General features: G+C 38.6%; 2 protein-coding genes and 1 pseudogene across 3 annotated transcripts in view; 1 reads left to right on the top strand and 2 right to left on the bottom strand.

Moving 5' to 3' along the window:
- LOC144665731 (uncharacterized) overlaps positions 1-26,763 on the top strand; it is a 54,495-nt pseudogene extending 27,732 nt beyond the window's left edge. Inside the window, exons 5-7 of the transcript XR_013573008.1 lie at positions 24,662-24,982; positions 25,485-25,737; positions 26,410-26,763. The product of XR_013573008.1 is annotated as an uncharacterized LOC144665731 (transcript). The remainder of the gene's footprint in view (positions 1-24,661; positions 24,983-25,484; positions 25,738-26,409) is intronic.
- On the bottom strand, positions 43-10,334 carry LOC144665795 (uncharacterized). Its single transcript, XM_078527092.1, has 3 exons — positions 9,338-10,334; positions 4,263-4,331; positions 43-393 (listed from the first exon to the last, which is right to left on the bottom strand). Exons 1-3 carry the CDS (start codon positions 9,494-9,496, stop codon positions 88-90), a joined length of 534 nt encoding a protein of 177 aa, XP_078383218.1. The 5' UTR covers positions 9,497-10,334; the 3' UTR covers positions 43-87.
- Positions 11,627-19,703, bottom strand: LOC144665755 (uncharacterized). Its single transcript, XM_078527051.1, has 5 exons — positions 19,511-19,703; positions 15,146-15,214; positions 14,633-14,935; positions 12,817-13,170; positions 11,627-12,129 (listed from the first exon to the last, which is right to left on the bottom strand). Exons 1-4 carry the CDS (start codon positions 19,667-19,669, stop codon positions 12,841-12,843), a joined length of 861 nt encoding a protein of 286 aa, XP_078383177.1. The 5' UTR covers positions 19,670-19,703; the 3' UTR covers positions 11,627-12,129; positions 12,817-12,840.
- Positions 26,764-27,846: the final 1,083 nt, after the last annotated feature.

The raw sequence follows: 27,846 nt of genomic DNA, 5'->3' as shown, positions 1-27,846 counted from the left end.
TTTTAAAGTTCTGTAAAAACCAGACACGCCTTCAAGCGGCAGTGCCAGATCCGAGGTTTAATGCAGCATGCAGGAAACACCGGCAAATCACTCTTGACCCTGGAGGCCGCATACCTGCTGTGATGAAGTACTATTATAGCAGCATGTGCAACGGTTCTGAACACGACAAACACAAACGGCCGCCCAGGTTCCAATGGCAAAAGCAACAATACCGAGAATCAAAATAATCACAGAGATGGCCATTTCTGTGTCATATAGAGTGAGCATTTCGCTAGTGTGTCCGTATCTGTATCTGTAGTCGTCTCGATATCCGGCAATGGACATGCTGTAGTAGATGATGATTACTCCACCAAACACAGCTGAGAAGATGGAGAAACCCCTGAATATACCAGCCTAGAATTTAAGATACGAAACAAACATAGTTAGTTGAAAACGAGCCTTTGTTTGTAGTAACCATTTGTCACAGTACGTTTGCCCAAGGAAGCACTGAAAAAAAGATATAGGGAAACTTCCGGTGGTCCGTGTATTATTACGTCATTGCGTGTTACATGAAAGTGAGGCAACCTGGGTTCTAGTTCGATATTCTTTGAGACATATTTCAACACGCCGTATTACATTTTCCCTCCCTCCACTCCCTCTCTTATATTTTACTTAACGTGAGGCGGGTTATCCCCCACTTTTGCTAGGATAATTCCTTGTCGTTTTTTGTTGTTCTTATTTTTTCGAATGAAATCTTGGAGTGATTGGTTTGAAATAAAACAGCCAAACCTATGGCCAAAATAGCCCAATTGGGAATGGCTGCTTTTGTCCCAGCAAATGGAGCTCAGCCAAAGCAACACAAACACCTTAGCAATAAGGATGTCTCATTAATTAAGAAGAAGCAAGCTAGTTACCTTAATGGTTTTCTTCACTCAAGACTTTATTCAAATCACTATAATACCTAAGACTGTTTGGAGCGCTCTCCAAGAAGACGAAATAGAAAAGACCATAGCCGCGATTGAAATAAAATTAGAGGACAAAAACATTCAAGCGAAGCAGCAGGAAGAACTTTTAGGCGTGCTGAAAAGCAAAAAAAATCAACATGGAAAGATAATAGAATACCGAACAAAAGGGGCTATTTCAAGATCGCAGTGTCGATGGCATAATGAAGGTGAGAAAAACACCAAATATTTTCTTAATCTGGAAAAAAGACATTACAAACAAGGAACAATAAGCCAGCTAAAAAAGGACAATGACAACGTCATCACGACAGACAAAGATATTTTAAAGGAATGTCTTTCCTTTTATAAAAATCTGTACGAGACAAAGCTAACTTCTGAACAAGATCCAGCTATCATGAAATTTTTTTTCCCGGCCGAAAATAAAATACATCTTTCACAAGAAGAACAAAATTTGTGTGAAGGCCCACTCACGGAGAGAGAGTGTCTCACTTCCTTAAAGCAAATGGCCGACGGCAAAACTCCTGGAACTGACGGGTTACCAGCAGAGTTCTATAAAATATTTTAGGATGATATTTCAGGCGCTCTTCTCGCTGCTCTTAACTTTGCATACGAGAATGGGCAACTCGCAATGACACAGAGACGGGGCATAATAAAACTAATCCCTAAAAAAGAAGCAGACCTCAAAATATTAAAAAAATGGCGGCCTTTATCTCTGATAAATTGTGACTATAAAATAGCAGCAAAGTCAATCGCAAATAGAATCCAGTCTACTCTTCCAAAACTTATTAATAACGATCAGACAGGATTTATTAAAGGGAGATTTATCGGCGAAAACATACGACTGATCGACAGTATTAGATTAATTACACCAATAAACAAAGCATCCCGGGCTTGATTTTGCTTCTAGATTTCGAAAAAGCCTTTGACACACTCGAATGGTCTTTCGTTAGAAAAACGTTGCAACACTATGGCTTTGGCCCTTCCATTCAAAAATGGATACAAACTCTTTACTGTGATATCGAAAGTTGCGTAATGAACAACGGATGGATGAGTGAATGTTTTAAAATTGAGAGAGGCGTGCGGCAAGGCTGCCCTCTTTCTCCATATTTATTTATCCTTTCCGTCGAAGTTTTAGCTAGCGCAATCCGAAGTGACCAACACATTAAAGGAATTTCAGTCAACCAAAAAGAAATCAAATTAAGCCAATATGCTGACGACACCACATAAATTCTAGACGGCTCAAAAGACGCGCTTGAAACCTCGCTCGATGTTATCGGAAATTTAGCAAAGTATCTGGTCTCAGACTCAATAATAAAAAAAAACGAAGCATTGTGGATAGGTTCAAAAGCAACAAGCCAAGACATTATGTTCCCCGAGAAAGGTTTCAGATGGCAGCAGTTAAAAATCAAAACACTAGGCGTGTGGCTCTCAATAAAACCCGAATTAACGGTAAAGCTGAATTTTAACGAAAAAAAAAAGAGAAAGTTCGAAATTTCTTAGAAACTGGCAGTATCGAAGGCTAAGCTTACTTGGAAAAATCGCTATATTAAAGAGCCTAATTGCTTCACAGCTTGTTCATGTTCTTTCCCCTCTTCCAACAAACCACCAGGCTATCAAAGAACTGAATGGAGTTTCTATCATTTCCTCTGGGACGGGAAACCCGATAACATTAAAAGAAACATTGTGATTAACGATTACAGTAATGGTGGGCTTAAAATGATTGACCTTTTCTCTTTTAATAAATCTTTGAAAACTATTTGAATTAAAAAATATCTTGACAAAACAAACTTAGGAAAATGGAAACTTTTCTTTGAACAAGAACTTGGAAGATATGGTGGAGAAGATGTTTTTCTTTGAAATTTAAACAAAACAGATATCAAGCATCATTTCTCATCTATCAATATCTTCATTAATGAAATCCTGATGATCTGGGCCGAGGTTAATTACACTGACAAATATCTCCTTCTTACAACATTACCAATCACAGCCTCTCTGGAACAATCAGAATAGTCAGCAAACCCATCTATTTTCGAGAATGGCTTGCAAATGGAATATCGACCATTGGGTCTCTCATGAAAGACGCAAACATACCTCTCTCCTATGAAGAATTTCAGAATGAATACGGACTCAAAGCCTGCCCTTTAGCATTCGGGGGGATTATCGCCACGCTGAAGAATCTAAGAAAACGTTTCAAAGAAAACATAGATAGCCCCGAAAAAGATGAGATTGAACCATTCATTAAAATGTTCCTCAAGGCAAAAAAACCCAGCAACTTAACGTACAAAATTCTAGTTGAAACTAAAAGCGAAACACCGGAAACTTCTCAGGCGAAATGGCACGAAGATTGCGACTTGGAAAAAGGTGAAATTGACTGGAAAAGAGCTTTTTAATCTACAAAAAATTGCACAAAAAGGAAAGTACCAAATTTATTATATTCCAATTTACATTCCTACATCGACGTCTACCTACAAATTCCTTTTTATATAAAATTAGAGTCAAAGACAGTGACCGCTGTTCCTTTAGCGAAAAGGAAACAGAAACTTTGCTCCACCTTTTTTTGGAATTGCAATCAGACCACTCGTTTATGGGAAAGCGTTTTTAAATGGCTTCAGGCATCCCTATGTACGCAGAAAGGGAATAAATTAGACATGACCATTGCTCTCGGTCTAAAGCCAGACACCTCCAATACAAAGTTGCAAATTAATTTCTCTTGTCTGATGAGCAGATATTGTATCTGGGTCTGTAAATTAAAAATCGAAATCCCCAATCTTTCGCACTTCTTGCATCTCATGAACAAAAGCTATGAAATTGAAAAAAATGATCCTAATTCTTCATCAGAGAAATGGAAACCTCTCCTCGGCCACCTTTCAAATTAAAAATTTATAAAAAAACAAAAAACTGAATCAAATTTAACTTTTCAGTCCTGTGTTGACCCTGTTAGTAGTAATTTTTTCTTCCGATCTCCTTAATTATATATTATTACTCTCCTAAAAAAATATTTGTTTAAATGCACGTGGATACTATTTTCTATATGTATAAGATAGACAAGTTTCTGTAAGTCTTTTTTTCTTTTATTTCTAATAAGGTTAATCTAGATTGTATTGTAACTGTAGTTCGTAATGTGTTGTTAGCTTTTTTGTGCACATAATATCTGTAAGTAGTGTAATAATAACGCTGTTAATGCAATGTTTGTAAATGTGTGAGCAATCAATAAAAAAAATACTGAAAAAAAAGACTGTTTGGAGCTCGGATTTTTTTCTCAGAGCTTCTAATGGGACAAACATCTGCGCTCGAAATATTTCACATCTCTTATCTACTTACAAACGTATTGTGGTATATACATCGTTCTTTACGTGTCCCAGGAATTCCGAGGCCCCCTGTGATGCACATCTGCAACAAAACAATAACGCTACATTGATAATAGACTCCGAAACGTTCTTCATTTTTTGGCACTGAATCAAGCTAATTAAGGCGCCCGAGCTTAAATAACTTGGCGAGCGCAATCTGAAGCGAGAAAAAAAATACACATGGTACGGTGGTGTAAAATCGAAAGATATAAAAAATAGAGTGGACTTATTTTTATTTTCATACTGTCAATCAAAAGTTATATAAACCTTTGCGATCGTCACGATTTGATAACGCCAGTTTTGATGCCGCTCCTTTTAGTGTGCTTATATTCATGAGCGAAGCTGTTCTAAGAAGCTTTGCTATACCATATTATTATTTTTTTTTTATGTTTTATCCGCTGGGCTTCTCTTTATTAACATAACAACTGAGTGCTGTATTGACTGAGCTCGTTTACTGGCCAACAATAATTTACTCTCACGCAATTGTTTGGAGTAAAATGGCTGAGGGAAAGCCCAAAGCCGCTTTTAATAAAATAATCAATTTATAATTCAAATAAAATATACAATCTGTTAGAAATATTTTGGCCCAGTAAAGGTGAGGGCAACCAAAACGCCATACGATATGGCTTACAGTCTGTATAAACAGAAACAAGGTGGACAGGTTTAGGGGAGGAGGTGGGAGTTCAAATAAGGTCCTGACTCAGAGAAAATATCCGAAGGACTGCACGACCACGATCGATAGCGAGGTTACTAAGCAAGCAGTTTGGCTAGAGGGGCTGCGATGTATTGATCTTCACCTCCACCCCTACCCTGTGTCACGCAATACTACGTGACTGCAAAAAGCAATAAGACCAGAGGGATAAAACATAAAAATTCTATTTACAGACAAATATTTTATTTATTTCTAGAAGAATATTGCTTTTTTTGTCCATGCTGAACACTCTTAATTGTTGCCGACATTTTCGATTGTGCTTACCATACATTATTTGTATTGTATGTTGCGTTCATCGAACTGTCATTTGACTTGTGCAAGTTTTATCGTTTTATTGGCTAGTTTTGCCGTTTAAAGAAAGGAGGAAGTTAATATGACTTTTAATGGGGTGGTGTAAAGAATACAGTATGCGGAAAAAGTTGTATGTGGTTCAAATTTGTCCGCTTTTCAAGCAGTCCATATATTTCCCCTCTTTCATTTTACGCACGTAAAGGGAATTAAATCAACCTTGAATTTGAATTTGAAATAAGGCCCGGTTTAAACGTCGCATTTTACATGCACTGAATCTAATACATAAATATATTTTACCCTCAACTCCACAGTTTTATATTAAGCGAATTAAGTGCATGTAAAATGCGACGTTTAATCAATTAAATTCGGCAGTTTTAAATTAAATGCAAGTTCAGCCGAATATTCGACTGAAGTTCGACAGTTGATTTAAACGCCGCATTTTACATGTGCCGAATCTAATGTATTTTAAGCCCTGATGATTTTACCGTGTTAAAATAAAGTTTACTACTACTACTAATACATAAATTATGTTAAACTAGTAATAGTTCTCACAATAAAACTGCCCCCGCATTTTTATAATTTGTTTCAGAGATGGCAATAACCTAAGATTGGTGGAGTCTTTTTGTTGCCGTTAATGATTGATGCCGATGGACTACACAATTAACTGTGCCATGTACGTCACGACATTGTTTGCTGCGAAATTTCTTGTTGTGTGACACCGTTGCGTCCTAAAACAATTCACAAGTTCAAGTCGAATATATTACCTAGCGGAAATAACACATAACACATTATTCGTTTTGACAACACGCAAGCTTATTCCCGGGCTTATAACATTCAAAATGAATTTACAATAATTTCCAGGCCGAAAAGCCTAACAGTTCCACGAGTAACAAAAAATGGCGCATTCGAAGATTCGAGAAAACAATTATTGATCCTTAATCAACCCACTCTTTGGATTAAATAAGCTGTCAGTTTGTTAGCGAAACGAATTACGTTATATTACATGACAAAGTTCACGCTTTTGTTTATTACTCGTTGTAGGATGTATACGATTTCCACTTGTTTTCACGACGTTCAGTCGCGGACTAAGATATGAAATTCTTCGTCCCTGGATGATACGCCTATTATGCCTCACATTATTTTCGGTATCATTTCAATACAGCCACTACTTCAAGCAGCAGATGTTTCCTGTGATCACAGTGCGACGGCTATTTTTATCTTTTGCGGCACTGACTTCCGTTGCTCCTTCGCGAGGGCTCCGGCAATCCTTTGCGAGCATAAGGGCAATCCTTTGCGAGCATTTGGGCAATCCTTTGCGAGCCGCTTTGAGCAAAATCGAGATTTTTTCCGGTACCGTCCATTGAATGCACACGTTTTACCTACCTACGCGGGGACTTCTAAGGTGCCTCCTCGGGTTCCGGCCTCTGGGCCGGAACCCTGCGGGGGCAAATATATTTTACCCACAACTCCACAGTTTTATACTACATGACATGCGCATAGATAGAAAGCTGAAGGGACGTTGAAAAAACGAATATGGCGGCTGTTGATACTAGTATGTGTATAAAATGATCTGTTTTTTTAGGAAAAAGAGAAAACACCCCGATGGAAGGCGCAACGAAGTGTAGCTCGTTGCGAAGCTTGATTTCGGGAGAAGATGAAGAACGAAGTCATGCTAATCGGGAAAGTGAAACGGATGTAAGTGTGCTAAGTGTTACAACATTTTTCCGTAATAGCAAAAGCATAACAAGGGAACAAACATACAGAAAGTAATGCACTGCCATCTGCATTAAAAGTCTCCTGTTTGCTCGAATGGTGTTCGAGAGGCATAAACGACGCAAACGAACAATATCCATCTTTGTCAGCCAAAAAAAGACTAAGTCATCGAGTACAGTAAAGCCCCGATAACTCGAATTCTGAAAGGAAACGTTCGAGTTATCGGGGTCGATTAAATATTTAAATTGCTTAGCTTATAATTGATAGTTTACTGATTTTCAGCTCTTCAGTATACAGTACAGTGCATGAAAATGTTTCACGCAAATTTATAGAGCTCAGTATGGAAACACCATCTTAGTACCCCTCGGAAAGACACTTATACGGGAGGGGGGGACTCAAAAGACCCTCTCAATTGGCACATCTAGAATTCTCTTCTACTTTAAAACATTCACCCTTCGTGAACTAATAAACATTTGCATAAGCACTTCTCTCAGTACCTCAAATGTTGCAATTGCTAAAATCACAGAGTCTTTTTTGAGTCCTTTTTTATAAAACGTACATCTGGTAGCCATCATGATGGCGCGTGGCGTCAAAACTTCAAAATTCAAAATACTATACTTTAAAGGTCTTTAAAAACAAAAGATGCTATGGAGCTAACAAATCCTAGAACAAGATAGTTTAGATCGACTAATAGCCAACTAAAGATAAAAACTTAGGGGCGTTGCAAGTAAAACGTTTTTCGTTTCTTAATACACTGGTTTTAAAGGAACTTTTTGTATATTAAAGAACGTTGAGGCTGAGATAGCCTCCCACGCAGTCGTTTTTAGGGGCGATCGTGTTTCACTCAAGATCGCCCCTAAAAACGACTGCGGGGAGGCTAAAAGAACATGCTAGAGCAGACCCCAAGCTGAGAGTCAGATGAATTAAGAACGTCTTTATTTTGCCCATTTGTTTTCTTGTTAAATGAGCAGTAGAAATAAATGTAAAACTGTGGGAACATTAACAATGTGATTTTCGTATTACATGACATATACTGTGTAGAACATCTCAGTATGTAGTCCAACAGACTCTTTTTCTTTCCGCATTAAGTATTGACACATATGACTTAGATCGAAAAGAAAATCAAACCGTAAAGAAACTTAGAACACTCAGCCTCAGGCCCAAAATTAGACGTTCTTACAAAAAAATGAGTGTAAGAGATCTCGATCACTAAAAACGTCTCCTACCATACCTTAACCAGTAAGCCGAAACAGTTTCATAGCTTGCCAGTAAACAACATCAACCAATCCTGAGTTGCTCAGTTTGAATTGTTCCTACTAGTATTTTATGATTATGTTTACATCTCCTAACCCAGTTGATGTTCATTTGCTGCTTGCTCATTGGCTGTAGCAGGGGAAAACGTGAGCATAAACCAACGCCTTTTAAATTCGATTAACACTTGAAGGTCAAGGCCAAACAGTTTGATACGAACGGTTTCCGATTTTACCATCAAACAACTGAGCCAAAGTATTTTCATCGGGTAACATGATCTTTTCGTATACCTTTGATAGAAAATGGTACCTCTCACATACCTACAGAAGGGGTACTGCATCTGTTTTCTTAACACGATCATAATTTCTTATGATAAGAGTAGAGAATGGCTGTCAAATACGTGATATGTTCGTTGCTCTAATCAATGTACAACAGTAGCCAGTTACAAGAACCGGAATTTTTTCCGGGTAAATTCGACCCAAATTTTGATCAAGGGAAACGAAATTTAGTTCGAGTTAGCGGGATTTTCGAATTATCCGGGTTCGAGTTATCCGAGTAAAAATGACTGAAAAGTGGTATCAAATCCAAGGGAAATGGAAGTTTGTTCGAGTAAGCTGGGTGTTCGAGTTATCCGAGTTCGACCAAAATTATTCATATCTTATTGCAAACGTTTTTGTTACTGTTTCAAATATCTTATCAAAAGAAACCATTTCTAACAACAATAAACATGGAAATCAAATTTCGAAGTACCACTCTAGACGACTTAACAAAATAACTACACGTGAAATTTTACCTATAGTTTGCATAGTTCTTGTGAACTTTGAAATTCAATTTTTCGGCCTCTGTTATGAAACTGTTATCACGGAACTCTAATTGTGGCTTGAAACCTGACTCTGTATTTAGGTATCTACGTATCTTGCTATTATGTTAGGTAAAATATCGAGATACAAAACACAGAAATAGACAATTGAAATTCGATCACTTTGTCGCGTTTTAGCATTGATATCAAAACATTCCCACACATAGGAATAAAGTTTGCACATAATTAAATAAATCTTTAAGAGGTCACAAACACAACTCACCCAAACACCGATCCATATCCCAAAATATATTTTACCAGTCCAGAAGTACTCCACAACACGATCTGCGATGCCAAAGCAGACGAGGAGAAACCCCACAATGATGTGGGCGATGGCAAGAATCCTTGCCATATGTACAACCTTCGCTGAATTGTCCGCCATGTTAACGTTAACATATAGCGTTACCTACTGATAGAACCACTTCAACCAACTTCGTCATTGACTATTTAAGAAAGCTGAACTTCCGGCTTGCAGCACGTACGTAACTAAGGTGGATTTCCACTGACGCGTAATTTTACGACCGTTAACATGAGTGGATTTTACTGGATTTACCAGCGCAAAGTAAAATAGAGAACAAAGTATGAAAGACCTGCGTCTGCGGAAAAAAGTTGAACGTGAAAAAGCAGGTTTGTCAGTTGTTTATGTAACCCCTGGAATGGACGAAGTTAAATCATTTTTTTGTTTCACTTTAATTCCCACCAAACCTACAAACTATATCGTGCGAACAAAAATGAATTTTACTCCAAATTGAAATACATCTATTCAGGCCTCATCAACTATCATCTCATAGTGGACGTTCTCCCAGGGGTTTCAAGAAAACAAGGGAACATGGTCTTCAACTTAATTTTTGGGAACATGGAAACAAAAAGAAAATTACACTGGGAACACGAGAACAGCGAAAACATCCGACTTCTCCCAAAGCTCTACACGACGCAAATTACATTTATGTAGCTGTAATTGCGTTTCGTTGACAATTTGACGAATAATAAAATAATTTAGAATATCGTCTGACTTAAGCCAACTCAACCTACGGCCTCTTCGATATTCCGCGTAAATTATCAGGATGCTTATTGAATTTCTACAGATAACAATACACGGTAAAACTATTAAAACAAACACAATTTTATTCGTTTTAATTAACAAATAAAAAAGCCTTGGCCGTGCTTTGTTCTGTTATAAAGCCCGCAAGGACGTGACGAGAGCATGAAAGAAGTGTAGGGTGAAACACGAGCCGCAGCCCCCCCCCCCCCCCTCCATCTCTCTCCCCACCCTAGAACGTTCTTGAGTGCTATCGTCACTTCCTTGAGTGCTTCATAACAGAACAAAGCACGGCCAAGGCTTTTTATTTGTTTTATAATAAAGTTTTACTTAAAACTTTAGAGAAATTGGATTTAAACAAGATTTAATCTCAAGATGCGCGCCCAGAATGGCGTGATGGATCGTACGCGACTACAAATTCTTTTTTTTTTTCAAAAACGCGTCTGAATTTTTGAAATAAACGCACGTTAAGCACCACTTGAGGTCTTATCATTAATTTTTGATAGAGCTGAACCACTCAAACCTTGAAAATTCTCCTCGGTTTGCTAAAACAGCGAGATATGAAATGATCCACAAGCTGCACGCGCAAGCAAACGGTAAAAGATGGCGAGAGCACTCGTAAGCAGCGTGCTTTAACAACGTCAAATGTTAGGGACTCAGATTTTTTTCTTTGTCCCACGCTCGCGACATGCTGAATATTTTATCTTTCACATTTCATTTACCGAGCTTAAAATTCACCATCTTTCTTTATTTATAGTCATCGACACGTGGTAGACATATCAAAATGTCAGCAGGGGATGAATGAACAGCTACTAAGAGATTCAGCATTGTAGAGTAAATCCCTTCTTTCTAAATTTCGAAAAAACCTTATGCATCCACCCCCCCCCCCCCCCCTCTCTCTCTCTCTCTCTTTCTCCCCTCCTAGAACGTCCGAGGGTTAAACGGTAAAAAAATCTTTACCTTACATCTACGCCCGATGATGCGTAGACTATCTGATTTCAAGCTTTCGCTGCTCGGAAAGGAACTCTTGCCGTCAGAGTCCATCAAAGATCTTGGTGTAACATTCGACCCCACTCTGTCATTTGAAAACCACATTTTAGCGACAGTTTCATCCTGTATGAGTAAATTAGCTCAGATTAATCGAGCAAAGCACGCATTTAACTCCGACCTGTTAGTGACTATTATCAACGCGCTCGTTTTCAGTAAGTTATACTATTGCTCTACTGTATGGTCCAGCACCACTGTCTGTAATGTGCAAAAACGTCAACTCGTTCAGAACTTCGCTGCTCGGATAATTAGTGGTACATACAAATTTGAGCATATAACTCCATCACTGAAGAATTTGAGGTGGCTTCCCGTAAAAAAGCAGCTTTACCTCCGAGACGCTGCTTTCGCTTTTAAGTGCATGACGGGCTGCGCCCCGACCTATCTGACTTCGCTATTTGTCAAAAGGCAACAAATATCAAGCAGAACCACAAGAAATTCACAACCCCTGTGCAAAACCACTGCTGGCCAGGAGTCTTTTTATTACAGAAAAGTAAAGCCATGGAACTCTTTAGACAAAGACTTAAAACTATGCGAGAGTCACGCAAATTTTAAGAAAAGTCTGAAGACAAAGCTTCTCAGCGAGTTTTTAAATTATTTTTTTTTTCTTATTTCTTTCATATTTCTTTCATTTTTATTTTTATTTTTTATAACATATAACTAGTGTACATAATTTATTTTACATTTTACATTTTATTCAACTTCATGTATTGTATTGTTCACTGAAAAACCTTTTTAGGAGTGTTCAATAAAATTTTATCTTATCTTTTTTATCTTAGCTATATTTCTAAGATCATTTGAAAAAGTAAAGCAGCAGCTTAAAAGGTACACTAAAGCTTATATTTTAGTTTTCCGTGACGTCGATCTGGATTTTATGATGTTTACTAGCCTCTCATCGCACTTCTATGTACATCTTAAGTCTTCACTGGACCCTACAGAACGAAAATTTAAAAGTTAGTTACTTTGAAATGAGGAAACCATTATAGAACAATATATTGAAGGCGTGGGGCTGTAAAATAGAATGTGAAAGTCGTTTACAGAAAGAATTACTTTACGAATCGAGGTCGTTGCGTCCATAGCCAAAAGATGCCAGTGGCTGGATGTAGTGGATGAGCGAGAGAAGTTCGGGCCCCCTTCTTATTTTTAGTAAAGACATTCATTTCAATGACACCATCCACTAAAAATGTTTTGAGGGTACACAAACAAAAAGACCCTATCCCCAACGCTAGATCAAGGTCTGGATCCGCCACAGGACGAGAGATGACAACAAAATAGTCTGAACTGAGTCTCTTCGAAGTCATTCAATTTATCATTTCACTGCAAAAAATGCCCTAATTTCACTCATTCCTCACTGGCGAACTTCTCCTAAACGTCACATATTTACCCTTGAGTTTGCTAGTCAATTAACTAGTCCATGCAGTAGGTGCTTCGGAGTTGTTACTCGCCAGATAAGCCTTGGAAACGTTCCTTTGGCGTGGGAAAACGGTTGAAAAATATCCGGTTAATGGAACGGATTTTCAACAAAGTTAACACAATGGCATAAGACGGGAGTGTAAACAACCCACCCTAACACACGGAGCACCCCAAGCTTCGGGCCTGACCAGTTATACAAGTAATACCTGGGCGTTTTGTTGCGTCATGTGCTATCCCTGTCCGTATGATGGAAGAATCTCAACCAACTGAGGTTGATACCCTGTGGCCAAGGCTCCTGCTGGAGGAACTTGGGCCAACTGAGGTTGGTACCCTGTGACCAGGGCTCCAGCCGGAGGAGCAGCTTGCGCCAATTGAGGTTGAAAACTCCCAGCTCCAGAAACAGGTACCATGACCATTTGAGGTTGGCATCCCTGTGCCCCTGGTGTGACAGTTTGGACTGCAACCATGCCACCACCTGCTTGCATTGGAATGGCCACAGGGACACCACCAGGGCCCTGGGTCATGACGTAGCCAGTGTTGGCAGTGTACATAACTTGCCCCTGAAGAATGAAAGATGTCAATCAAAAATAAGACGAGGGTTACATTATGCGAATATTCAGATTGATTGAATTATTCCGGTTTTCAGTGAAATGCGAACTCTAAAATTCAATACTCGACCAACGGTTTACGCCTTTTGCTGCCGTCAATCATCTGAGCGGACCTCTCGGGAAACAGAAGTTCTCTTCAACGGGGTCAAAGGTCAAGTCTGTCAGTTGTGTTTGGTAGATTTCGATGCATTTTCTTTGTTTCTGTTTGCCATGGTTCGTTGGCAGTCGCCATAATTATGATTGACGGCAGCGAAAACGCAATCGTAAGTTGGATTTTGAATTTCAGAGTTCACATTTCACTGAAAACCGCAATAAAGAAACGTTCTCTTGGATAGGTGGTAACTGTTTTCGAATAACCGGTAAACTTCGACTTCTGTTCCTGTATGTTTAGCCCTGAATTTCTGAATTTTAGGAATCCAGTAACGATATGCACGTGCGTGTACATCTGGTTTCTGATCAGTTGCAACTTATTCCGAAATGGGGTAATCACGATGACGTTTGATAAATTAAAAAGCGTTTTCCTTTTCTTAAAATCATCCCTACTGTAATGTCAATTAGGTCATACATCAAAACAATATCTGCGTTGAAGATTTTTGTTTCGTCTTTTCTCTTGTTACATCAAGAACCACAGACAGTTAGTAAAATGACTACAAGGGATGAGTTACTAAGTGCTCGAAGTTTTTAAAATTGTTGAAAAAATAACTGGCTCCCCAGGGGTTTCAGAGAGCAAGGGAAAATGGCCATTAACTTGTTGGGAACATAAAAAAATAACAATAATAATAAAATAAAATGATAAAAAAAAAAAAAAAAAAAAATTAAGTTGGGAGCACGGTCACAAAAGCATATTTAAGGGAACACGGGAACACGCGCTGCGCTCGATCACGCATAAGGACGAAGAATTAAAAACGTTAGTTAAATGTCGTCTTTTGGTCTATGTGATGGATAAAACAGAGGATATGGTTCACGCAAATGGTCATTATGAAAATTTTGATACTGAGGATGGATCACATAAATAAATGTTCGCGCCCACCACAGTTGGAGCGAAGGAACTAGAGAAAAACGAAAACGCAGAGACAAACATATGAGGCGGAACAGAATGAACGGGTCCGCTTTCACCGGAACTAAGGAGTTCATTCCATTCAACATTTACCCAGAAACGTTATTTGAAAGGAATTAAAACTACATCAAATTGGTCGCGATGAAAGCATTTTTGACTTATTTTGATACGCCGAGTCCTTGTACTCGCTTGAATTATACTGTTAGTTTTCTGTGCTTTCCCCCCCCCCCGCGTGGTTTTATTACGCCAGTAAAGCCCTAGAAAGTGCGGTCTATTGCTTAACTAGAGGCCTAACATGCTTCATAATACCGAGGGGAAATAAAGGTTCATCCATTGCCCTCAGTATTGGCCGCCTACCTGTTGTGGTTGAGTGCCACGGCAACAAGTGCAAGGTTTCATCAGACAAAGACACACAGACGCCCAGATTCCAGTGGCAAACTCAACTATACCAAGGATCAAAACTATAGCACTGATAGCCATATCTGCGTCATAGCCGCTCTTTTCGTATCTGCGGGACCTGACGGACCGGTCGTATCTGTAGTCGTAGTTGTAGTCGTATCTGTAGTCGTCTTGATATTTGGCAATGGATAAGCTGTAACAGATAATGATTATTCCGCCAAACACAGCTGAGGTGATAGAGAAGCCCATAAATATACCAGCCTGAATTGAGTTCAAATAAGAAAACAAAGTGAGTTGAAACCGGGCCTTTTACAATTACGAGGAAGCACTGAAATGGTTTATTCGCTCAAGGCGATATTCAAAACGAAAGGAAAAATAATACCCGAGGCTATTTTGAGCTCGGATTTTTGCAATTTTATCAGAATAAGAAGAACTTCCGCAACCACAATATTTCACATTTGATCAACTTACAAAAGCGTTGCGTGAAGTACTTCGTTCTTTGCGAGTCCCAGGAATACCCAGACCTCCTGCGATGCACATCTGCAACAGAACAACGCCATTACATTACCAATAGACTTTCAAAATGTCCTGCTATTTTTTTCGCTGGATCATCCTCGCATTCGAGCCTTATAACTAGGCGAGTGCAATATATGAAGAAAACAAAACTACACTAGGTGCACTGATGGGGAACTGGAAGGTATATTGTACAAAAATGGTAGGAATTTCAAACAAACAATAGTTCTATATAGAGTTATGTTTTCGTGGCGAGAAGCTACAGAAAGTTTAAACAATTTTCTCACGCCCGTCTTTTGCTTCTGTAGAAATAAAGCAAAGTGTGACAAAGCGTGACATAGCAATTTTTAGACAACTTTCATTACATTTACAACTACATTTGAAAATTTGATCTTTGTATGATCAGGATTTCCACCGTCGTGTTTTTGTCCACGCACGTTAGCGTACGTAAAAAATTTACGCGCTCGATTACTTACGTCGACTTTACGTTATCCACTTTCCAATGCCACGTTTTTTCTAGGTCTAAACGCACGCCTGCGGCGTTGCACGCACGTATACGCACCTAGCGATCGTGAGGGTTTTCGAAAAAGTTGAACTGAGCTCAGCGTTTTCGCGCCGTCTGCGGTTTTGCAGCGATTTAACCAATCATGCATGTGACAAAAACGATTTGACGCAACATTCCCAGATTCCCGGTTACAGCCTACGTGACCTGACGCCAGACGTTTTTTTTTTTTCACTATTGTGTTGGTCTGTAGTCAGTTCTATAGAATATTGCTGGAAATGATCGAACTTCCTCGATGAAAAGTACTTCTACATCTGAATGTTTTCCCATGTAAATCGACGACGATTAAAACAATGGCGTTCACCATAGTAAGGGCGTCATGTGGCAAAATCCAAAATTATAGGTGGATTTCCACTGTCGCGTGTAAATTGTAAACTTACGTAAAAATGAAATTTTTACGCGCGCGATTACGTGCGTAGAATTTACGTTGTCCAATTTCCAATGCCACGTTTTATCTCGGTATTTACGTACGTTACACGCACGTATACGCACGTAGCGATCGCGAGCGTTTTCAAAAAAGTTGAACTGAGTTCAACTTTTTTCGCGGCTGTCTGCGGTTACGCAGCGATTTAACAAATCATACTTTTGGATTTTGTCACATGACACCACTTACCATGTGGAAAGCCATTTTATTTTAAATCGCCGTCGATTAACAGGGGAAAACATTCAGATGTCGAAGCACTTTCGAGGAAGTCCGAAAATTTCCAACAATAATCTATAGAACTGATTACAGATCCAAATTACACGGTGTCACGTAGGCATTGAACCGGGAACCCGGAAGGTCGCCTCAAATCATTTTATTACTTTTTACGCGACAGTGGAAATTTGACAACGTACGTTTTTTAACGCACGTTTTACGTACACGCAAATATTTACGCGACAGTAGAAATCCACCTTAAATGTAAAAATATTTCAGTGCGTGTCGTGTAGATTACCAAAACATAGTTCCGCAGGATTTACGTAGGTAATCGCTTAGCCTGCGTAGCTGGCGGAATTCGCGAACGAGAGCGAGTGCTATTTTGGCGAGCGGCAGAGAGACTGAACCGCGGAGCCGCTAGGGAATTTGGCCGTAAAAAGCGTGACATAGCAGTTTTAGACAACACTGATTACATAACTGTAAGTGGAAAAATTATCTTCAATGTGTATGACTCTTTGTTGTTAAACTAAACGTGAAGACACTTCAGTGCGTACATGCGTGTTGCATGGATTATCAAAGCATGCTTTTTTTTTCGCCTAGTTCCGCAGGTTTTACGTACTCTCATTTCAACTTGTACTAGGGAATTTTTTTCACATAGAAAGGTGTCAAGCAACAATGTAGTGACGTACAAGGCACAAAAAGAGATAAAAGATTAATAGAATTGTCCATCAACTCCAATAATTAATGGCATCAAATAAACTACATTTAGATTATTGCTGTAAACAATTATACATAGGCGGGGGCAGCTTTAGTAAGAACTATTACTAGTTATCATTTTTTTTCATGTAGCAATTGTAAACAGCTTGATACTGGAGATATAAAATAAATACAAAGACTTGTTATGTAAACTTAGTTAAACTTAGTATTATTTGAGAAGTGCACTTTATTTGAAGTCCTTCTCGAGTGCTTTATGCAAACCGAATTTAGAAGCACTTACTGGATTGGATTTTGAATTAGAGCATCGAATTTTCGGTTAGCTCTGTAATAGAGAAAGGGAAATCACATATTTTGGTCTAAAAGGTTTTCATTGGGCATTGGACAAATTTGCGTTTGTATGGTTGTATATTCCCCCCGGGGCACTCGACCTAATGGTAGGGAGGTGCGGCCTGGCCTCCTAAACCCTGACCCTGTTTAAGACACGAACTTCTGATTTTCCTACCCTGTTTAAGACAGAATGCTAATTTTTGATACCCTATCTAAGACATAAACAAGTTCCTCACTGCCTTTGTTGTAATCGTGAATGAAGGTAAGTAACAATGCCGAAATCAATGTAAGTCAGCAATGCGGAAGAATTTGTGAAAATTAGGCTTGTGGCTAAGTTTGTATAAATTTACACCTCTGCAGGCATATAAGCCTATCCTGTTTGACATTGGTCCATGTAAACATACCCCGTTTAAGACAAAAAGGGTTGGAATATAATATAAATATAGGACAAAAATAAATATAAATATAAGACAAAAAGGGTTGACACTGATGAAGGGCTATGCCCGAAACGTTTGTGTTAATTACAAAAAATGACACTGTTCACAACATTTTTTTAGTTTTTTTTTTTGTTTTATAGTTGAAATATATATCCCGTTCAAGACAGAAAAGCCTGAAAACCATACCCTATCGGGTCGCACGTCCCCAATAAGCCCTTGTCAGGGAGTCCCCCCGGCTATATTTCAGAAGAAAGAAGAGATGACGTGACGACATGAATCGGATGTGACATTTCAGTACAACTATACGTGACAACTGAAATCGCGCAATGTTTTAAGAGGGGGGTGAATAGGAAAACGGATCGACGGATATTGACAATATATTTGCCCGGATTTCGGATTCAGAGCATATTTTTTAACGGATTTGCGGATCCTGCAATTGAAGCGGATCGCGGTTTCATCCAATTTTTGGGCCCGGATTTTGGATTTTGCTTGCAATAAAGGTCGGATCGCGGATCACAACGATCGTCAGAAATGCTTTGCTTTGTTTTATTTTTTGTTTTTTTTTTTGGTCGCGCGTAAGCCTTACCACATGTCACGCATTACGGAAATTGTAGGATTGTAGGATCAACAACAGATTTCTAATGTAGAGGTAATTCTTTCAGTTTATCGTTAACATGGTAAAATGATGATTGCTTCTTAGCTAATACAAAACAAATCAAGATGCGTTTTTTTCACAAATCCTGGCAACAAATAAAACTTGGATTCGAAAGTTAGAGTTTTTTTTTTAACGGATCAACGGATTTGGTCATTAAATAACAACGGATATTAAATTATGACGGATCGGCGGATTTGCCTACCCCTATTCACCCCCCTCTTTTAATAGTAACAATGCGATGAAACAATGAGTTTAAGGAAAAGAGTGATTAAAAACGTGGATTTGTCCTACCAACAGTGTTTTGATGTACAATGTAACTTTAGTACAGGAAAATTTGTCTAGTGTCTGTGCGTTTTGAACGACAAATGAAAATGAAAATGAAAAATGCACTATGCCTAATTTGCGGGGGACAACGTTCATGACTCTCAATTTTATAGATGAAGCAACATGAGTTAAATTAAAAATACCAGAATCGATCTTCATATTTGAGCGTTTCTTTAATATCAACTCGAAGCAAAGAATGGTGGCATGTTTGGTATACACTTGGTGCAAATTAATTTAATTTGTTGACAGATGGCAACCCAAATTTGCATTTCAAATCACGCAAAATACATCCTGCGTGAAAACGCTTCATTCGCTCTGTAAAACTCGGCGATTAAGCAACAGTTTTACCTCAAATTGACTTTAAAATATGACACCATTTCACTTTGTTGTCTTTTAACAAAACAATAAGCGTGCCATTTTCCATTTTCGTTCGATTTTAAACGCTTATATCCGTTTCAGCGACAAACAGATTTGCAATGTATTAAATTTCTACTTCAATGAAGAAAAAACCTTGCTATTACCTTGGGAAACAGATCGAGTTTGAAAAAGACTAAAGTGATATATAATTAAAAATCAATTACTTTGTCGCCTTTTAACATGGATATGCAACACGCGTAAAGCTTACGCATAATATAACATTTGACAGGTCGCAAGCGAAACTCACCCAGACGCCGATCCATATTCCAAAACCTACGTAACCTGTCCAGAAGTAACCCACAGCAGCGTCTGCGATGCCGAAACAGACGAGGAGAAACCCGACAATGATGTGCACGATGGAAAGAACCCTCGCCATGTTGGCAGCCTTTGGCGAATCGTCCGCCATGTTTAATAGCGTTTACTGACACAATCAAGCACTTCGATCGAACCACCACTTGAACAGACATACGTCATCAACTATTTATAAAATTTACATCACGCAACAAAGCAGAATGATTTTTGTCAATTATCTTTGTAACCTGTTGGATATTCTTTTTTTCCTCGTTTTTCAGGATTATTTTCTATCAAACGTACCAAAAATCAGGGTTGATAGAACTCACGAAATGACCTCACTCCCAATGTGTGGCTTCATGGCTCAGTCCTGCTCAGTTGCTAGAGCATCGCACCGGCATAGCGGTCGTCACGGGTTCGAATCGCGTTGTCATTGCTTGTTTCTCTCCGCCGTGCAAAACATTTTATTTCATTCTGTCATCTATTCCTTCATGGGAAAGACAGAACCCGCAAACGTAATGACCTGGCTCCCAATCATGAGGCCTACTACCTCAGCAGGAAGACCATTGCACCGGTATCTTGGAGGTACGGTTACGAAACCCTTTGAAACCATTCTTTTTTTCCGTTTTTTTTTTATTTTTATTTTCAGCCTTCTTTTCCCAATATATTCGCTGTTTTTTACCCCCACCCCCCCTGCCAAAAATGCATAGGAAAGGGGAGTGGTAAACAAGGTGTGTTATGGGATCGTAAAGAAAGCTATTTGCTTAAATAGCTGGGTTTACGGTGTGGAACGTGTCATTGCTTGTTCCTCTTCGCCGTGCAAAACAATTTTATTTACTCTAGCTGTTATCGTATTCGTCAATCACCACCCCTGAAGGCAACGTGGAATGGAAAATGACTTTATACTTGCAATTTACTTACAACAAATGTATTCATTGCGAAGGCTTATTTTCTTCACTCCTCAGGCTGGCTGTATTTCATAACGGTATCCAAGGAGACAGAAAACAAATGAAATAAAAAGTGTACTTTAAAATATAATTAAATGACTAAAAATGTTATTATAAAGTCCTTGCTTATTTTTGTCGTCGTCTCGATCTGATTTTACTTTTATTACAACATTCGTACTGTTCCGGCACTCGTCCTGGTTTGTCGCTGTGGTGATGACTTTAGAACATTCGTTAATCTTCCGTTTGGAACACGTTTCTCGCTCGGAGTGGAAGGGGGGATGTCCCGGTTGGTAGTGCAGATCATAGCAAAGCGAATTTCTTATCTAATTTGATACAAAATAAAAATTCAAAACAAAATTCATAGAAAAATTCATACAAAACAAAATTAATAGACGATTAAAATAGTGAGTACATTCAATAAAAATTATTATTATTTTCAGTGTTTTTCCCTTTCTTTCTTTTTAAGTAATAAAACCTACTGGTAGCCATCTTTATTATCTTTAGCACTTTTATTAATAAAAGAGAACATAAAGTATTTAAATAAGACTAATGAAATATGTGCTCAGATTGTGTGTAGTTTCCCTTTCGGTGCCCACTTTCCTATTTTATATGATTATTTGTAGCTTGGCTTTATGTTTCCTAACTTCATTTTTTATTTGTCAGAATAGCCATAAAAGCATCCCAAATGTAATTTTCTTCCTTTCGTGAAGCGGTGTGTACATAAGGCGAAAAGGGAAGTTGGTAGGTACACCGTATATTATATCGTTTACGTCAAGACTGAGCTAAGATTTCCCTTTCTTTACAGAGGTGGCATTTTTCATTCTGCAAGTATTCGAGAGTCCCGATGAAGCATCGCATTAGTGGCTAGAATGTGATGGATTATTTTGAACTGGAAAATTGAAAGTCTGGTGTCATTAGAAGACTGTAGGAACAGCGAAAACGTCCGACTTCTCCCAAAGCTGTACACAAGGAAGATTTCGTTTATTTAGCTGTTAATGCGTTTCGTTTAAAATTTGTCAAATAATAAACTAATTTAGATTATCGTCTTGTTTTAGCCAATTCGGCCTACGGCCTATTTTTATTTTTATTGTTCTTAAAAAAAATATTGGCGCATAGAATAAAAACTAAAAAAACTATAACATACAATAACATACAATGCAGTAAACGGAAAGGTGCCATGGGGATGGTCAGTAAAAGAGATACAAGAAAGTGAGAGAAAGTGGTGTAAGTTTTAGCCTCCCCCAATATGGCCCGAATTACATTCCCGGACCCGGCGTCATATGTGGTTTGAGTTTGTTGTTGGCGCTTGCCCTCGTTCTGAGGTTTTTTCTTCGGGTTCTCCGGTTTTCCTCCCTCCACAGAAACCAACAGTTCCACTTTATAGAAATGCCACTGCAAATTCCGAAAACGAAAGGAGCATTGATACTCGAGGCTATTTTGAGCTCGGATTTTTAAAGATTGTCAAAATGAGACAAACTTCTGGACCCACAATATTTCACAACTTACAAAAGCGTTGCGTGAAGTACTTCGTTCTTTGCGAGTCCCAGGGATACCCAGGCTTCCTGCTATGCACATCTGCAACAGAACAACGCCATTACATTACCAATAGACTGTTAAAAGTCCTGTTATTTTTTGCGCTTGGTCGTCCTGGCATTCGAGCTTTAAAAACTTGGCGAGTGTAATATAAGAAGAAGACAAACCTACACAGTACACTAGGTGCAGTGATGGGAAACCGGAAGGTATACCAAGAATAGTACGGAAGTTCTTATACGAGCCCGAGTTTTCTATGAGCAAATAGTCAACGAGGCGCAGCCGAGTTGACTATCGCTCATAGAAAACGAGGGCGAGTAGTCTAATTGTTTTAGTAGAAACTCTAAAGGATTGCAGTCCAAAACCTTCAATATTGTGCACTTTGAAGGCAAAAATCAAGAAAATTTACCGCTTAAAGAGCTACGCGAGCGCGCGACTGTTTTCTATCGGCGAATAGAAATCAGTGGGAGAACCAATCAGATTCGCGGATTTCCAATAGAACACAGCTGAGTTTCTACTAATTAACAATTAGACTACGAGCCCGAGTTTTCTATGAGCAAATAGTCAACGAGGCGCAGCCGAGTTGACTATCGCTCATAGAAAACGAGGGCGAGTAGTCTAATACTAGCGTTCTATCACGAATGCCGTTCTCTGATTGGCTACGCTACTCACTATCTATTCTGTTGTAGAAGGTGAATAGCGAAACAGCGTGCGGTTGTCAACAGAATGGTCGCCGCTTTTTCGCCTTTTAAATTGTCCGTGAAGAAGGACTTGGATAATTTACTATTCGAGGCGATGTTGGAGAAGATAAAGACTGTAACGAAATATGTAATTAAGATTTTACACGGTAAGAAAAGCATTTAATATTCATTTACGCTTTTAAAAGCGGGCAAATTTATAATTTTATAACATTCAGAGATATGCGTTTTACCGAGCCATTTTGTGGAAATAAAGTTTAAAATTGTTTGCAAACCAACACAGTTTCATCGTCCTATCGAGGAGCAGTAAAAAAAGCTAAACATATTCAACCTGCAAGTTTTTTTATGCATCAATATAAAGTAAAGCAACAAAATTGAAAGCGAATTCAAGGTTGCGGGCGACTCGTTCAACTTTTGACAAATTTCTATTTGTTCACGTTTCCTACATTTAAAACAACTTGATTTTCAAAGGGCCTTTGTAAGTCAAAACTATATTTCAATTGTCATTTTACAATGAAAATCCGTCTTAAATTCGTTCAATTTCGAGCAAATGACGGTTTGAATAAATCGTGAATGAAATGCAAAGGCGCACACAGAAGCTAAACAGTGCAATGTGGTTTTTTCCTTGCGAACAACTCGCTCAACTTTTTCTAATCGTTTACGTTTTCGAATTTTTAAAAAAAAACTTGACTTTCAAGGGCCCTTGTACGTCAGTACATCTTTCAATCGTCATTTTACAATAAAAAACTTGGCTTTTCCTTCAGTTTCGGGCATATAACGGTTTCAATAAATCGTGAATGAAATGCAAACGCGCACACAGAAGCCAATGCAAGGTGGTGCAGTTGTCAATTGTCCGCGTGTGGTGTGACCTATTTATATCGTTATTCAATAAAATTGAGAGCTTGTCTTGTTGTTAAGTTTTGGACGTCTAGTAGATTTATACTAAAACAATTAGATTATTCGCTCTCGATTTCTATGTGTGATAGTTGATTCGGGCTTCGCCCTCATCAACTATTACACGATAGAAATCTCGAGCTCATAATCTAATTGTTAAATAGTTTTATAGATTTGTGAGTTCGTCATGATTTGATTTAATGGCAAGATGCCACAGAAAGTTTAACAATTCTCTCACGTCTTTTGCTTCTGTAGCAAAGAAAACCAAAGTGTGACATAGCAATTTTTAGACAACATTGATTACATTAAAACTATAATCGGAAATATGATCCTTTTATGACCCTTTGTTGTTACACTAAGTGTGAATATGTTTCAGTACGTGTCGCGTGGATTATCAAACATAGTTCCGCAGGATTTACATAGGCAATCGCTCGTATCTGTGAAATTGTGGTTATGCTGCAATTAAGTTGTTTATCCAAAAGGAAACTCCATGTATCCTTTGTAATTTCTATCACGTATTCGTTGTAAATGTAATTTATTTACCCACGTGACACGGAAGAGCTCAGGAGCTCGTTAAGACGTGTACGTGCATCCAGGGTTGAACTGGAAATTGGAGTGATGGTTTTGTGGAGGGAGGAAAACCGGAGAACCCGGAGAAAAACCCTCGGAGCAATCGCGATACCGGGATCTTGGCTAGCCGGGCTGGCCCGGTTGTCATGTAATCGCAAAGTTGATTTTTGTTGCGTTTAACTGACGTGCCGAGATCTCGGCAAACCGAGCCAGCCCGGCTCATATAATCAGGCCCTAAGTTAATTGTACAGCAGTTTAGTGTTCACTCCGTGAGTGTACTCAGATAAGCCAAGAGCCACAAGCATCGCAACAGTTCGACTCTAATCTGCCCTCGGCCGTAAAAAGCGTGACATGGCAATTTTTAGACAACATTGATTACATGACTACAATCCGAAATATAACCTTTGTACGAACCTTTGTTGTTAAACTAAGCGTGAAAATATTTACAGGCATGCTTGGCCTGATAAGGGCTTATCACAGTCTGAGTGTTTCCCTTTTGCTCTTTCTTCTTATATTTGCAGTTCCTCCTCAGTTCATTGAGACACCCGACAGAGTTGTAAAAGTAAAAGGGAATTCAGAAGCTTCCCTTTCCTGCCGAGCCTTTGGTTTTCCGCCGCCAACAATTGTTTGGTCAAGAGGACTTGTTCCGTTACCACAAGGTCGAACCACAGTTAAGAATGGCACACTGAATATCTCTACCTTCAGTCCACAAGATGCTGGTCCTTATCAAAGCCACCAACAAGCTGGGGTCTATTAGTGTATTGACAACTTTAAATTATGTCCAACCAGGTGCGTACTAGTGAAAATTCATTTTGCGTCGTATTTGTAACTAAAAATATGCGAGACGTGAGGAATTGCTTGTCGGAAAATTCACATTAAACCACTAAAGGAGATCCATCTGTGCTTGGCTCAAGCTTTATTTGCCCCTATTAAAATGTTGTACGGCGGACAGACAAAAACAGCTATAGTGCCTTTAATGGAGATAAACAGAGACAGTACACCAAAACCATTACGTCATTACGGGGTCTTTTTGTTTCTCAATTGGTGGATTACAAAAATGGCGCTCCGTCCTGAACACCACAAGTGGTAATAAAATTCATAATTTACACCCGTAAAATGGATGTTAAGCATCCCTGCACAGTTTTCGTTGTCCCTTTCCCTTACTTATTTTCCCTCGATAATTACTGCTAACTCGTATCTTTTACAATTCCCTTCAATGTTCGAGTTATTCATATATAACTCTATCTTCAGTGTTGACTAATCTAAACGTTAAAACATGTTCAATTTACATATTTTTGGAAGAGCTCAGTTATACTAGCAGGCAATGCATTCTATCAAAGTCGCCTTCACCAATTCCTGACGCCTGCTGTTGGAGGTCACCCTCAGTGGGTGCTGTGCTACCGTGCCTCCGCTCACGGCTGGCGCATCAGTACCTTCCACAGCAGGTGTGATGAGAAGCGTGATACGGTTACCATCATTAAAACAGGTCAATACGTGTTCTGAGGATACACGGACATTTCTTGGGGTAAATAACATCATTTCTAGTTATTATATCTGACGTAAAGGTTATCATTTTTGTTGGTATTTTAACTGGACGTCATAGTACAGGACTGGCCCACTCATTTGTCCCACTTGGCTCCGAGAGTAATTACACTCACACTTGAATACTATAAAGTTACTATAAAGTTATTTTTGTAATTGTAACAACAACAACAACAACAACCATTTTATTCTGCCAAATTAAATAGAAAATAAATTACAGCATAACAAAAATTAACTAAGATAGGCAAAAAAAACTACTCAGAATAGAAATAAAATAAACGAGCTGAGTAGTTACAAAAAAAATTTAATTGCTTCGACAAGGTTGTACGTAAAAGAAGACAAAATAAAATAAGACAAGTAATAAGTAATAAAAAACCATGCAGAAAACATCCGCGAACAAAAAATAAATTGAAAGCAGGAAATATGATTGAGCTTATCCATAAAAAAATCTAGAGCATCAGGAACCAAATATTTTTATTTATTCTATTGCAAACGCAATTATGGCATTCTTAGCTTGTTCTAACCTCCAATGCTTTTTAGTTTACAAAAAAATTATAGAATCGAAAACAAATCTTTAATTTACGAGGTTATTTGCCTCCAAATTTTGCAAAAGGAGGACAAAAATGTATTAATTGTCATTCTCGTTCTGTTCTATGTTGCTTTTCAGAGTCAAGCGGTGGATACACTTCCACTTCCAAGACCTTCATTTTTCTCTTAGCAATAAAGAAGGCGTAAATCCATTCAAGAGTATGGTAACAAGAACATCCCATGCTATTGAGAGGACCAGAAGCCATGGTGTAACATTTTGTGGAGGACACGATATCTGCATTAATGATAATGCAAACAGTAACACTGCTTCATACGCAAATTTCGGCAACTCCTACTCTGCACCAAGTGGAGTACAAGACAGCAGCACAATCCTGGCCGGGACTAAGTACTTCACACCTGATGAGATGGAGGTGTTTTATCTTGGTTGAATCGAAAAATTCATTACTTTAATTCAAGTTTATAATATTTTTTTTTTCACTTTTGTTTTTCCTTGCGGATCGCTAGGCTTAAGTAGGTTCAGTGGTGTTGTTCGCCCGCGATCCTCCGTTTGATAGGACAATCGTGCTGACTACTACTTGTTAGAATTTCCGTAATGTTAGTGCGTCGGAAAAAAGTTTTAATTCTCGTTACCGTGCGTTATCTGTTTGTCTGAAGGCCACGTGCATGGATGCACTTCCTTTTTTAATAAATGTTTGGACGAAAAAGGATCACGAAAGAAGCATAGGGAGAATTAGGAAAAGAAAGTCATTTTGGGCCTCTCTAAAACGTTTCTGTTGACAACATGTCAACTTCGCTGCAACTTCGCGACCCTAAAAACTTGGACTTGACAAAAAACGATCGGGTAATAAAAACAATTGAAGTTCTTCCTAATACATTTTAAATAATCCTGTTATGTTTAGCGTTTTTTTTCTAACAGTCTTACATGACGCTCATTTCCTCGATCAATTTGATCAAATAATGACGCCAGCGCCAGCGGGGCTAGAACCTGGACCTGAGTCCAGCGCGCTAACCATTGTCTCCCGTGTTGGTGGTTGGCAGACATAATAATTACTTGGCACTTGCAACGATTATGACGTAAAACATTATAACGAAATAAATAACATGTATGATGTAGCTTAAAGTGTGCTATACAGTTTCTCAAATTCAATTCGAAAGCTTCGAAACTATAATTATGGGGTGTATCTTTTCTCGATATATCGCAAAAGAAAAATGCGGTCAAGTCTGGTGCTCGTCACTTGTCCATCACGCTTTTAGAACAAGGAATATACATTGACTACATTGTGTTTAGCGTGTTTCTTTGGCGTTGCGGTTAGCGTGTTTCTCCAGTCGACGATTTTGTTGTCCACTCGTACGACTTGACCCATCGCAGGGCCTTTTCTTAACAACATCATGGAAAATTTCTGTAATTTGTAACGATTGACCTCCGCTTGAGTCAACTGATCGTGAGAACTGCTCCATAAAATACTGAATTTCGTATCTTTTCATCCCAAACTTTGATCTGAAATATTCGCTTCAAAATCAAGGTCATTTTTTTAATTTCAACCTTCGTTCGATGCCGATCA

The sequence above is a fragment of the Oculina patagonica genome, chromosome 9, assembly GCF_052425735.1.
Source record: "Oculina patagonica isolate OP01 chromosome 9, crgOcupat, whole genome shotgun sequence".
NCBI lineage: Eukaryota > Metazoa > Cnidaria > Anthozoa > Scleractinia > Oculinidae > Oculina > Oculina patagonica.
The sequence above is the reverse complement of the archived record's forward strand: the minus strand, read 5'-3'. Positions and strand labels throughout refer to the sequence as shown.

What these genes read in the sequence shown, in the direction of transcription:
- LOC144665755 (XM_078527051.1), bottom strand. Translation starts at nt 19,669, where the DNA reads ATGGCGGACGATTCGCCAAAGGCTGCCAACATGGCGAGGGTTCTTTCC. An exon ending in GAATATGGATCGGCGTCTGG is followed by an intron (nt 15,215 to 19,510) that starts GTGAGTTTCGCT and finishes GTTCTGTTGCAG; the next exon opens with ATGTGCATCGCAGGAGGTCT. An exon ending in GTACTTCACGCAACGCTTTT is followed by an intron (nt 14,936 to 15,145) that starts GTAAGTTGATCA and finishes AACTCAATTCAG; the next exon opens with GCTGGTATATTTATGGGCTT.
- LOC144665795 (XM_078527092.1), bottom strand. Translation starts at nt 9,496, where the DNA reads ATGGCGGACAATTCAGCGAAGGTTGTACATATGGCAAGGATTCTTGCC. An exon ending in GGATATGGATCGGTGTTTGG is followed by an intron (nt 4,332 to 9,337) that starts GTGAGTTGTGTT and finishes GTTTTGTTGCAG; the next exon opens with ATGTGCATCACAGGGGGCCT. An exon ending in GTATATACCACAATACGTTT is followed by an intron (nt 394 to 4,262) that starts GTAAGTAGATAA and finishes CTTAAATTCTAG; the next exon opens with GCTGGTATATTCAGGGGTTT.